The sequence below is a fragment of the Athene cunicularia genome, assembly GCF_003259725.1.
Source record: "Athene cunicularia isolate RWA chromosome 4 unlocalized genomic scaffold, athCun1 chr4_part1, whole genome shotgun sequence".
Lineage (NCBI taxonomy): Eukaryota > Metazoa > Chordata > Aves > Strigiformes > Strigidae > Athene > Athene cunicularia.
In genome coordinates this window covers 9,811,033-9,823,243 of record NW_020799098.1, presented here as the reverse complement: position 1 = coordinate 9,823,243, position 12,211 = coordinate 9,811,033, and the positions used below count along the sequence as shown (strand labels likewise).

Genomic DNA, 12,211 nt, shown 5'->3' with positions numbered 1-12,211 from the left:
AAGTCCTACAAAAGGGGACCCTCCAAAAAGTCTCATAAGATGCTTCAATACAAATCTGTTCACATGAAACTTTTAAGAAACATGGGAAATGTGAAGTTCAGTACCGGAAATAAATGTTGAGGTGTATAGGGCCAGAGATAGCTTCCAGTAAATCTCAGTCAGAAGAGGTGGAATAGAACCAAATTTTCCCTGATTTAGTTGTCCTCTTCCCAGAGCCAAGGATTGAAAAAACAAAAACTACAGCAATTGTGAAAGTATGAGTTCAGTAACTTAGGGATAAATTGCTTACAACATTTTAAAGTAAAAAAAAAAATATCCTCATGCTATCCAGTAACACTTACTCACATTAGGTGTTTTTAATTTCTCTCAACTATTCACACTTACATTGAACTTTAAAAGGCTTTGTAGCAGTGTAAAGCATATTAATATTTTAAAAATGTTTTTTCCAATTATTACAAAATTAACCACAATTTTAATTTGTGAGCGGAAAACATCATCATTAAAGGGACTACAACACTAAAGGGAAAACAAAGCTCAGAAAATGTGTTTACTTCCTTGCAACATGAAGTCTGAAGTCAACACAAAAAGCATGCAAAATAAAATATGTCCCAAGAGAGACCTTGACTTGGCTTGAGAGGTGGGCCCGTGTAAACCTCATGAAGTTCAACAAGGTCAAGTGCAAGGTCCTGCACATGGGTTGGGGCAATACCAGGCACAAATACAGGCTGGGCAATGAGTGGATTGAGAGCAGCCCTGCAGAGAAGGACTTGGGGGTATTAGTGGATGGAAAACTGACTATGACCCAGCAATGTGCACTCACAGCCCAGAAAGCCAACCGTATCCTGGGCTGCATCAAGAGAAGTGTGGCCAGCAGGGCGAGGGAGGGGATTCTCCCCCTCTACTCTGCTCTTGTGAGACCCCACCTGCAGTGCTGAGTCCAGCTCTGGGGACATAAGAAGGACATGGAGCTGCTGAACTGAGTCCAGAGGAAGCCACAAGATGATCAGGGGGCTGGAGCACCTCCCCTATGAGGACAGGCTGAGAGAGTTGGGGGGTTCAGAGCCTGGAGAAGGCTTCAGGGAGACCTTATAGCAGCCTTCCAGTGATTAAAGGGGCTACAGGAAAGATGGGAAGGGATTCCTGATCAGGGAGTGTAGTGATAGGATGAGGGGTAATGGCTTTGAACTGAAAAGGGGTAGATTTAGATTAGATATAAGGAAGAAATTATTCACTGTGAGGGTGGTGAGACCCTGGCACAGGTTGCCCAGAGAAGCTGTGGCTGCCCCCTCTCTGGCAGTGCTCAAGGCCAGGTTCGACGGGGCTTTGAGCAGCCTGGGCTAGTGGAAGGTGTCCCTGCCCATGGCAGGGGAGCTGGAACTAGATGGGTTCTAATTCTAACAGACTGGGTTGGAACAACCCAAACCATTCCATGATCCTATGATCCCTATTCCTACCCATAAGAAACACTTCCTAGGTCCAGTTCTGGAAGTGCAATTTTAAACAGGTATGTTATGTTTAAACAGATATTCTCACATCTGCTCTTGTGTTCTGTACAATTCACAAATGTTTTACCAGTGCAGCTATAAAATCAGGAGAGTTTATGCCCCTCTTACCCCCCACTAGCACTCTAGAGTACAGCATATTTTCCCAAATTACATGCTGTGATCATCACTGCTAATACAACAATTCTGCTAGATCAGAATTAAATCCAGGAACTCATGTACTTTCCCCAGCGTGTAATGAAAGCTCCAAGGAAGACCATCACAAAAAATCTCTGATCTTTGGTAACCTTTTCTCCCTCTAGTGGCTTCTACACATTTGCACTTGTAGGATATATTACCCTTCAGTATTAATGTAAAAAACAAAAAAACCACCTTAATTAAAAAGCAATTTAAGGACTGCTCTGCCAAATGAAGCATTAGACTCAGCCACTAGGTTGTAAAAATATGGACACAATCCCATGTGGCCACTTTATATACTTTATTCGATGACTGGAATGTGTCTGAGCATGCTGTGTAAAATCAGTCCTTACCACTTAAAAAGGTCACAGAAGCTGAGGACATACAGTTTTCTAAAACACAGTATCTAAATCCATCTGAATGTTTTGGAATATACATTTTTACCTCTTCTTTTCACACGAGTCTGAAAGTGAATTATTGCTCTCATATACAAAAACATAGATTCTCCCTACTTCTGCAGTGCCTGAAGTGCAGAGGTACATTCATCAGTAACGACATCCCCTCACTATTTTCACTAAAGGTTTAAGATGAGATCATAGTACTACTTCATCTTTATGAATTACTCTGAATAATGCTAAGTGCTTGCAACTCATGCTTGCAACTGATTTCAAGACTTTCAGGAGCTTTTCTCATCAGTTTCAACAGTCTTCATTAATACTGAAAAACAAAATTACAATGCAAAAGAGCTTTTGTAGCCTTAATGAGACTAAATGCTAAAGGCATGTAGAAACATTGTAAATATCTTGCAAACAAATTAGTTATTAATCAAAGAACAGAATTCTTATTAATAAATAGACTTAAAATGGAAGATTTAGATATTTAGTGTTGGAACATATATTCTAGTATAAGCTGATCTAAGTGATACAGTAGGTGAAATATTATTACTGTTTACCCACATATAGAACATCTTTCATCTTAAAGTGTAAAATTTTCTATGAGATTTTTCTATGAGATTTTACTCTTGACTTCCATGAAATAAATGTGGCAAACATTTAAAAACTATGTTTTTTTAGTTTTACATCTCTGAAAAAAAAAATCTAAACTGTATTACTATCATGGACAACACTGCAGGCACATATTTGTTGCAGAGATCCTGAAGGATCAGGAAGCAGCATCCTATGCAGCTGGTCCAGTTCCCAAAGAGCACTTGGGACCAATATCCGTAATGCATCTGTACCAGGTGCTGCATATAAAGAGAGAGGCCTTTTCCTTGGTCCATCAGTGAAGAGATCATGAAGCCTGTAGTCTTCAGGGTAGCAAATAGAATTGATTGATAGGTGGTTTTGGTGGGTAATGTTTACAAATTAAGTGTTTCTGTTTGGATAATTTCTGCTTGGTTTTTGAAAAGTGTTAAATCACTTTGTATTTAAGATCACTTGCAATTTAATACAGTATTGTGGGTCTGGAAAACATTGCTGCCTGTAGCAGTCACTTCACCTTAAAAATACACTAGTGTATATTATATATACTAGTTTATTTGTTTTATTTTCAGCACAAAAAGTGTACAAAATAATGTATATGGAAGTTGTTGGCTTCACAGTGCAAGAAAAGCGATAAAAAAATAAATTATCTTTCCACACCAAAACATTCTGAAGTTCTGCATTCTAATCCCCAAAAAAGTCTATGCCTGAGTGTCACACCAATGCAAAGATTTTGTAAGTAACAGTATGAAACAAGTAACGAATCTCTACTATCATCCACCTGAGCAATAGTTGAATATTTTTAATCAAGTGAAAAAGACATTTTTTCGAAAAAGATTTCGATAGCATGATGGACACTTGAATCAATCACATAAGCAACATTTCCTCGTGGAAGGACAATGCTTCTTGAAGACTAATTTGTAGTATAAGGTTCTCTCTTTCCATACAGTCAGCAAATGTTTTGGATACAACTCCACTACTAACTCTTTTAATGTAGGACCAATGACCTCCACTTTACTAGAATCTCAGTTACTAACAACAGACTCCCATGAGATTAGTTTTCTCAACAGCAAAACCTGTACAGGACAAAGGGAACGGTATGTAATTATGTTGGATACCCCTCCAACACCTTTTTTTTTTACATCTTCTCATGTTGATTTATAGAAGCCAAAGAGCAGACAAAACAAGTAGATGAAGCAGTATTTTGGAATAAAATTTTAATTATAGCTTACTGGCAGAATATTAGATTTGTGACCTAATAGTGGGCACTATAATCACCACTAACTATCCTTTGATGTAGGTTTAATGCTACTTGTATTAAGAGGTTTGCTGGAGTGAATTTTTAAAATAAAATTGTCTTATTTGGGTAAAGTTAAAAGTGTATAACACAAGTTTTTGACTCATGATTAGACTACATGCCTATAAAAATAGGTATCACTAAAATAATATTTGCAAGCCAGCCTTCTATAAAAAAGGAACCAGACTGAAGGTCCAGACTGTTTCCATTCTTTTGCTGCTGGAGGTCAGAAGGAACTCAAGTTGCTAGAATGTCATGTCTCCTTTTATTGCAATGCCACTGCAACATTTGGAAACAATGAAGAGACAAGAAGAAATGTGAGAAAGCTCTAACAGACACTTCCAGCAGAAATACAATTCCAGAGCTGCACTCAATTAAACAGGAATATGCAAAGCCTCTGCAAAGGAGAAAGAACCCTATTATTTTCTTCATTTGAAATTCTGTAAATGATATAATACATTTAAATTTTACTATGCAAATATCATTGTGTACAAATACCATAGGCTGTTGGGTTTGGGGATGTTTTTTTAGTTTTTTTTAGAAACCAGCATCAACATATTCTTACCTTTTTATCTTCCTTAGACTTTCTAATACTGTGCGGAGGGCCAAACTTGTTCTGCATGCAAAACATCTTCTTAGACCATTCATTTTTATGAGATTTTAACTGTGGCTGACCAAAGCTGCCATCAACTCTGTATCTGTCAGCTGGAATCTTATTCATTGGCGGGGGAAGAGTCCCACAATTAACACTCGACCAGCCGTCTGTCGAATCAGTGTACGACTCCTGGTCACTAGCATTTCCATGTTGCCATTCTTGTAAAACATGCACAGGCAACCACCTTTGATTGCCTATGCCTGCAGCATTTTTCTTTGATGGGGGTACCGAATTTCGTGAGGAAACCAGTGGAACTTCAATACGAGCAGAAGGACTTAAGTGTTTGCTTACGTTTTGGGACTTATCATTCTGAATTACTTCTAAAGGAATGTTTCCTTCTTGTTCATGACAGAAGCCATTCCAATGGGAAGCAGGCTGATTTTGTCCCCTTCCTACTGGATTTTCCCATATGCTGTTAGGAATGTGTTTACTTGGATTGCTCCCTAAATCAACCACCAGAACTCTATTATTCTTTTCTTCTTGGTTAAAATTCCCAATTCCACTATCACTGTTACTGCTTGTACTATTATTCTGATGAGCATCTGCATCACCATCAAGAAAAGCCCTCGCACGCATTCCCTCAATCAATTCTCCCATATCCCTATACAAGACAGAAATAAACTGAAGAACGGGTAGAGATGATGTTGGAAACTCTAGACAGCCATTTGTGTCTGGATCTGCTGTACATTCCAGTCCAAAACGTCGTGCTATGCCCTGGTGAATTTTATGATTAAATAATTCGGGATCCACCATAAAAACATGGCAAGATGTCCTCAGAACTCCTTCATCTTCCTGAGCCAAGCTTACATCATCATTTGTCTGCATTGTAACTAGTCCAAAGAATCTTCTATCATCGGGGCAAACAGCACTGAATGCCAGTTTCTCTGCAGGATATTCTGCCACTACACCTGATTTGTCACTGCAGAGCTGAATACAGTCATGCATTATCTTCATCATCACTAGTGAATGGATTTTTTGTTCTGCCCGCAGACGTCTCATGCATCCACGAATCGCCTGCAAACTCTCATTTTCCAAATTCGAGGTTGTTGAAGGAAGCTCAATTGAGCCTAGGTAACCCACAATCATGGCAACATTTAAAATGCTTGCATCTAATCCAAAGTCTTCTGTGCTCTCCAGTCCAATTCTAAAAACAGAATCATCATTCAGGACTTTGGATATTTCTTCCTTTGACAGTAGGTTTGGATTACTTACACTTTCATTGCCAGTTTCAAATCTAATAGCATCAGAAATTGAAAACGATCTTTGTTTCGGTGCAGAATTGTCTGGGTTACCAGCACAAAGAGTAGGATTCTCAAAGATCATGTTGAAAATGCCACCAGACTGCATTTCTTCAACAACTTTCTCTGCTCTGTTTATGCCCAGAGCTTTAGAGTCAGGTTTGGGTTTCAGCCATCCCTTCCCATCATAAAAACCAACTTCTTCATCACTTGAACAGGAATCCATATGACTAATCCCTTCAGCAATGACCATGTGCAGGACTCCAGAACATTTTCCTATAAGTTTCACTACATCTTCATGAGAGGCCTTTTTCACATTGATTTCATTAACTGCAAATATCTGATCTCCTGCTTTAAGTCCAACATAATCTGCAGGGCTTCCTTTCATAACACAACTAAGAACACAAGGAGCTTGTCCAGAAAGGGTAAACCCATAACCTGCTCTTCCTCTAGCAACTTCCACACTTCTTATCCGAGGAGGAGCATGCATGTTGAGTCGACGTTTGACCGTTTCCCCTGGTCTATACATTTCGGGTTTTTTTCCTGAAATAGGAAAACTTTAATTAGTCCAGTTTCTTGTCATGTTTCAAGAGTATCATTCCTTCATCTGATGAAGCTCTGAAGAAAGAAAAAAAAAAAAAAAAAGACATTTTAATTTTCAATCACACTTCAGATTTTTTAGTACCCAGTTTTCCCTCTACTGTTCAGAAATATTGCTAGTGAACTCTACCAAAAACTATTGCTAGAGAATTAACACAACACTCAAAACAATCTGAGAATAGGTACCACAGTCTTAATTTTACTGATGAGAAATAAGTAGCAAATGCATATAAAGTGGCTGTTCAAAATGACAAAGTAACTGAATAGCAAAGAAAAGAACAGAATGTAAGTCTTTTGAAGTACAGCCAGTGGTTTTATACTACAGCATGTTACATCTTCCCCAACTCCACCACGTTACCTACTATTCAGTTACCTTCTGGCTTACACCATTGCAATACCACCACATTTTACAGCACAGTGGAAATCCTGGACGAAGCTCATCTACCCTTTCCCAGCAACACAAAAATTAGAGCTCAAGTGTGTCTACTCAGCTATAGCCCACCCCCCTTAATACTCAATGTACAGAAACAGGTACCAAATGTGTCCATGTAAAACAGGTTAGAGAAACTACCACTAGAGTTGCCTGTACCTCTCAACTGACTGATTGTAAAGGCAGCTTAAAATATGTATCTCGAAGTTCAATTTTCACACATACATTTCAGTTACATATGCAACAACAAATGGGCATTCAACCATGTATTAGACCAAAGGAATCCAAAATCAGATTTGCTCTGTTACACCCATTAACTAATCTACTGAAAAATAATTTGTCAGAAAGCAAACACTAGAAAAAATGCATTTCAGTCATTCCAACATCCATGTGTTTTAGTTTAGCTTAAAAATTTAAAAAAAAAAAAAAAAAAGAGGAAAAAAGAAGGAACTCCACATGCTGCCAGTTAATCTACTCATGACTTTACAATTAAGATAAAGCATCTACATATGAACAGCAAGAAATAGTAGATTTGATTACATTTTGTTGTTGACACTGAAGTCTAGATGTCTTTGTTCTAATTATACTCAGGTAAATTCCATTGTTTTAGAGAGGTTTCCTCCACTAAGCAAGTTAAAATGCATAAAAAATGTTTTAACACCAAGAACAGAAATGACAACTTGTTCAACTTTGGAAACTAACCCCTTGTTGCATGATATAAACTCTTACCTCTACAGGTTTGGAGGATAACTGACTTAAGTAACTGGAGGACTACAGCTACATAAAATTGCAATAAAGTTGGTCTCAGGAAGTGAGAACTAATCTGAAAATAATTACTGATCTGAGCTGGTCCACAGGCTTATTCATACCTTAGCCACTTTGTAACATACTGAAGTGCATAAGGTACTTGAAAGCAAGTATCATGTATATGTGGGCAAAATGTGGGCAACATTTTAAATAGATACATATAAATATATATATATTCACACACACACACACACACACACACACACACACACATTTGTTTGTCACATATAAAGTGTTAAATTAGTGGTGTCCAAGCCACTACTTTCATGAAAGAAAAATGACCAAGCAATCCTTTGATATTGCTCTCAGTTACAGAAATTACCAAAAAATCCACACTGAAAATGTGACACGATCCACAGCACAGTACTTTCACAGTATTGCTGCCTGAGATAGAACAAACAGAAGGATCAAGACTTAAAAAATTTCACACACACACACCCCAAAAAAACCCCACTAACATACAATTAAAGATCAAAGTCTTAACTATTCAACTATGTATGAGCTGTTTGATTACCAAAATATTAAAACTACTGTTGTTTCTTGAATATTCTGCTAAATACTCAACTATAGGATGTGATACCCGTAAGACCCTTCCAAATTCTAAACAGGACAGCCTTCAAGATACTAGAAGACATTCATTTGGCTTTATTTTGGGCTTTTAATTTGTTGGGGGTTTTTTTTAACAAAGGGACCTCAGGTTTTTATGTCTCCATGGTGCAGCTGTGACTGTTCAATGTAATATGTTTTTTTGCAAATTGTTTTAATATAGCAATTATCTAGTTTCAATAACAACAGTTCCCGTATAATTTGAGAAAATAACTTAGCTTTCAGTAATGAAACTTTATGCTTAACCTCTGAATGTAAATCATAACATAAAAAATGCTTTACAAACACTTAACCAAACTCACACATTGCTGTAAAAGACCCCTGTCAACTTGCATCCAGTCTCATGTCTTAAACATAGATTGACCTTTTCTTGACAAGGCTAAACTTGTGAACCAAGAGACCACTGTGCATTCAGCTATCTCTAAATAGGTCTGGTACTTTCTGAGAATAATCATTAAACATTTCAAGATATAGTTCTCAACAAAAAAAAAAACAAAAACAAAAAAACCCACCACCAACCAGCAAATGCCCAACAGCAAATAAAAACCTGATATCTAGGAGCATTTTAATTTGCCTTACAGAGAATATTTCTGTTCTCAATTGTCTGGAGAATAGCCTGATGTGTCCCTTGGATACCTCCAAAACTGTGCTGCTAACCAAGTCAACATAAGGCACTGTAGTATCTGGCACCTACAAGTGTGCTACTAGCATGCAAGAGCAAAGGAAACAATTAAAAGAGTGCTAGATTATAAATAATCTGATCAAAGAGATATAATAAAAACAGTAGTTATAAAAAAAATTAACATTCAATATTGTAATGGTGAAGTGGCTAATAAGAAAAACAGATTTTTCCAGCTATCCCTAATCTACGAAAATATACCCTAAATTCAACTGTAAAAATCACACAATGAAAAGGTAGTTAGGCTCCTCTTGGGAAGAAGCAAACCCCAGCGCTTGTCTACCTCATGATTCCACATTAGCTATGAGAGGATTCTTTTTAACTCTGTTCACAAGTCGATTTATCTGTTTGCCTTCCTAACCTATGCCCCTTACACATCAAGCATTTATTCCAGATCGTAAGCACCAATGAGGGAACGTCATTCCAAAACCTGACTACTATAAAAACAAAACAGCAGGCTGCTAATAAATTACTTTTCTTTAATGATGAAGTTCTAGAGGTATGAAGACTTCCAGCTACTAATGTGTTTGTGTAATTTTGTGAGTGTAAAGTTAGGAAGCAATCAACATTAAAGGGGCTTTTGCTATTAATGTGTATATATATCAATTAAAAAAAAGCCACCACCAAAATTGTGTTACATCACTGGAAAAGCCACCTCTTCCCTCCCTCAGTAGCTGAATATTATTGCGCATTTTTTGCACCAACTGCACCCATGACAAATAACAGCTCACTAATTTTATCTAGGAAACTTCAAGACAAAGGACAAATGTAGCTATTCTGCAAGAACCCTCAGTATTCAAATGTATTTTACTGCAACAATGGCATGACAGGCAAATGGAAAAAATATGAAAACAGTGTTTCTCGTAACCAGAGAATCCAAGAGAGATTAGCTGAGTTACAAACTGTTAACAAGCAGGTTCCAAACTACATTATCAAGTTATCTAATTGCCTAAATTTTCTTTTAACTTCTTTGCAGATTTGAAACCTGGAGTTAAAGAGATATGGCACAAAAAAGGCACAAAGTTCTGTAGTTTCAAAGTCATCCTATGTCTGAACGTCCTTCTCCTCTAATAAATTACAAAATGTGTAGTAAATCCAGTAGAACAAAGACGTCATTTTAGTTGCACTGATATAAAGCTTTGTAGGTGTCTGCATGTTTACTAAACATTAAATTTTTAGTGAACCATATAACCTGTGATAACTGTCACCAGTAACCAACAATAAAATTGAGCTGCTGATTTTCAGTTCAAATTAAATACTGAATCTTACTAAGACTACCAATAATATACTACTGTAATTACTTTTAATATTATAGCACTGAATTTTATTAATTTGATAGCATAACTACAGTCATATACAGTAGGTCAGAAAAACAGTTACACCACAATACTACACATGGCCAAGCTTACTTTGACCTTCTGCTTTTACTAAGTATGATAAAGTAAGTCTTAAAGAAAAAAGTCTGTTCCATACCAAAACACATTAGTACTAGTTAAGAGAATATATGCATTTTATACAAGAAAATAGGCCTATAAAACCAAGTAATCTGTAATACATACATCTTTAGCAAACAATAGTTTTGTGACATTTCAATAGACTTATTAAACCACTGTAAATATAGAATTCCTATTATTTGAAGAACACTGCAAATACAGAATTAATACTATGATTTCAGAAAGTTCATCAGAATTTGTACCAACCTTTGTAATACGACACAGAATAAACACAGTTTAATAACTACAAACTATTTCGCAGGACATTTCAGACAGAAACACTAACATATATAAATTAAGCGTTGTTCAAGTACATGAGATAACATAACTTGTCCATATACATCAGCTTTGTCGCAGAACTGCAAAAAAAGAAACATTAGAGTTTTCTGCCAGCATACATTCTGATCTACCATATAAAGGAATTATTTTGAGGGTATAAAAGAGCAAAAACACTAGTTATAGTTGAATTGCACTTTATCCCACAAACACTGCATTTCTTTATGTTATGCTTTTAAATATCCATGCTAGCTTTTCATGTCATTTCAAACCCTCTAACTCCAGAGAAAATAATACTTATTTGCTTACTTTCAAGAGAGAGAGGTGGTTTGTTTCCTGCTTCTGCTCGTTAACTCATAGCAACAAAGAGAGCAAACAGAAACAAGAGGCGTACTCCTGCTATAGTCTATGTTAGACTATAACCTTCATAGTTACAGAGGGCAGTGAGGGAGCATGTGAAGTTTAAGCCTATACTAGTGACCAGCAGTTAATTTTAAAAAGCCTTTGGAAACTCAGCACTACAGTATCCCTGTTAATGTGCTTTTTTGTTTGGGGTTGGGTTTTTTTTTTTGAGAAAGAGAACTGGTTGGTTTTGTTTTTCAATAGTGAGACTGTAAGAGGATAAAGAGTGAAAAGTGGAAGAGCATAGAGGAGAGAGACTGTTCCCTCATCCCTCACACACATCTTGAAGTATTCCAAAAGACTCTTCAGCATGAGTGCCGCTCATTAAGGCAGAACTGACTTCCACAAATGATGCCAGTACAAAGCTCAAATGAAGCTATAAAATTTGAATTCCACTCATTATTCAAATGTGGTACATGTTTATAGACAAGTTACACAAGAAATATAACAGCACAACCTGCAGAAGACAACTACCAGTTGTTTGAGAACTTGGGTGGGACAATATTTTAATTTTAAAAAAAAGTCTTATCAGCATAATAGGCAAAACATACCATTATGTTTCCTGTATAAGCAGTGACTGCTTTGCCAGAAGACAATGATGTGTACCTAGCACGATCACTCAGAAAATACTGGCTTTAATTAGTAACAGCAGACTAAAAAATAGTTGCTAGTAAAAACTCTTCCCGCACTGACGGCAGCGTACAGAGCAGAGAGAACCCCGATGGAACGTTTGCAGTTCTGTCTGACAAGACTCATACGACTAAGGACAAAGTTTTCTAAAGCCGTTGTATACACAGTCATGTGTTTACAATTCGGATTAATGTATTTGTTGTATTTAAGAAGGTGAAGAGGTTTTGCTGGTAGTTAGGCATTTCCCACCCTTTCCTTTCTTCCGAATACCTTCCAAAACTGTTGGGACGCCGCGAAAAGGGCAGCACTTGGGGGTGCAGCCGCGACACGCGAGATCGGCTCAGGAATAAAAGCGGCCGGGGAAAGCCTCGGGCTGGTTTGCACTCACAGCGCTTCCACGCGGAGCCGAGAGGGGCACGTCCGACCCCCGGGGCAGCGC

At 37.3% G+C, this 12,211-nt stretch overlaps 1 protein-coding gene across 3 annotated transcripts in view; it reads right to left on the bottom strand.

The window, feature by feature from the left end:
- The window catches only part of RGS12 (regulator of G protein signaling 12), an 84,781-nt gene extending 78,318 nt beyond the window's left edge, over positions 1-6,463 (bottom strand). For 2 of the 3 annotated variants that reach the window (XM_026847078.1, XM_026847080.1), the window contains exon 1: positions 4,522-6,463. In XM_026847078.1, coding sequence (XP_026702879.1) covers positions 4,522-6,378 — 1,857 coding nt within the window. In that variant the 5' untranslated portion in view covers positions 6,379-6,463. Of the gene's footprint in view, positions 1-104; positions 212-4,521 lie in introns of those variants that run through there. The other variant, XM_026847081.1, reaches the window with a different exon arrangement.
- Positions 6,464-12,211: the final 5,748 nt, after the last annotated feature.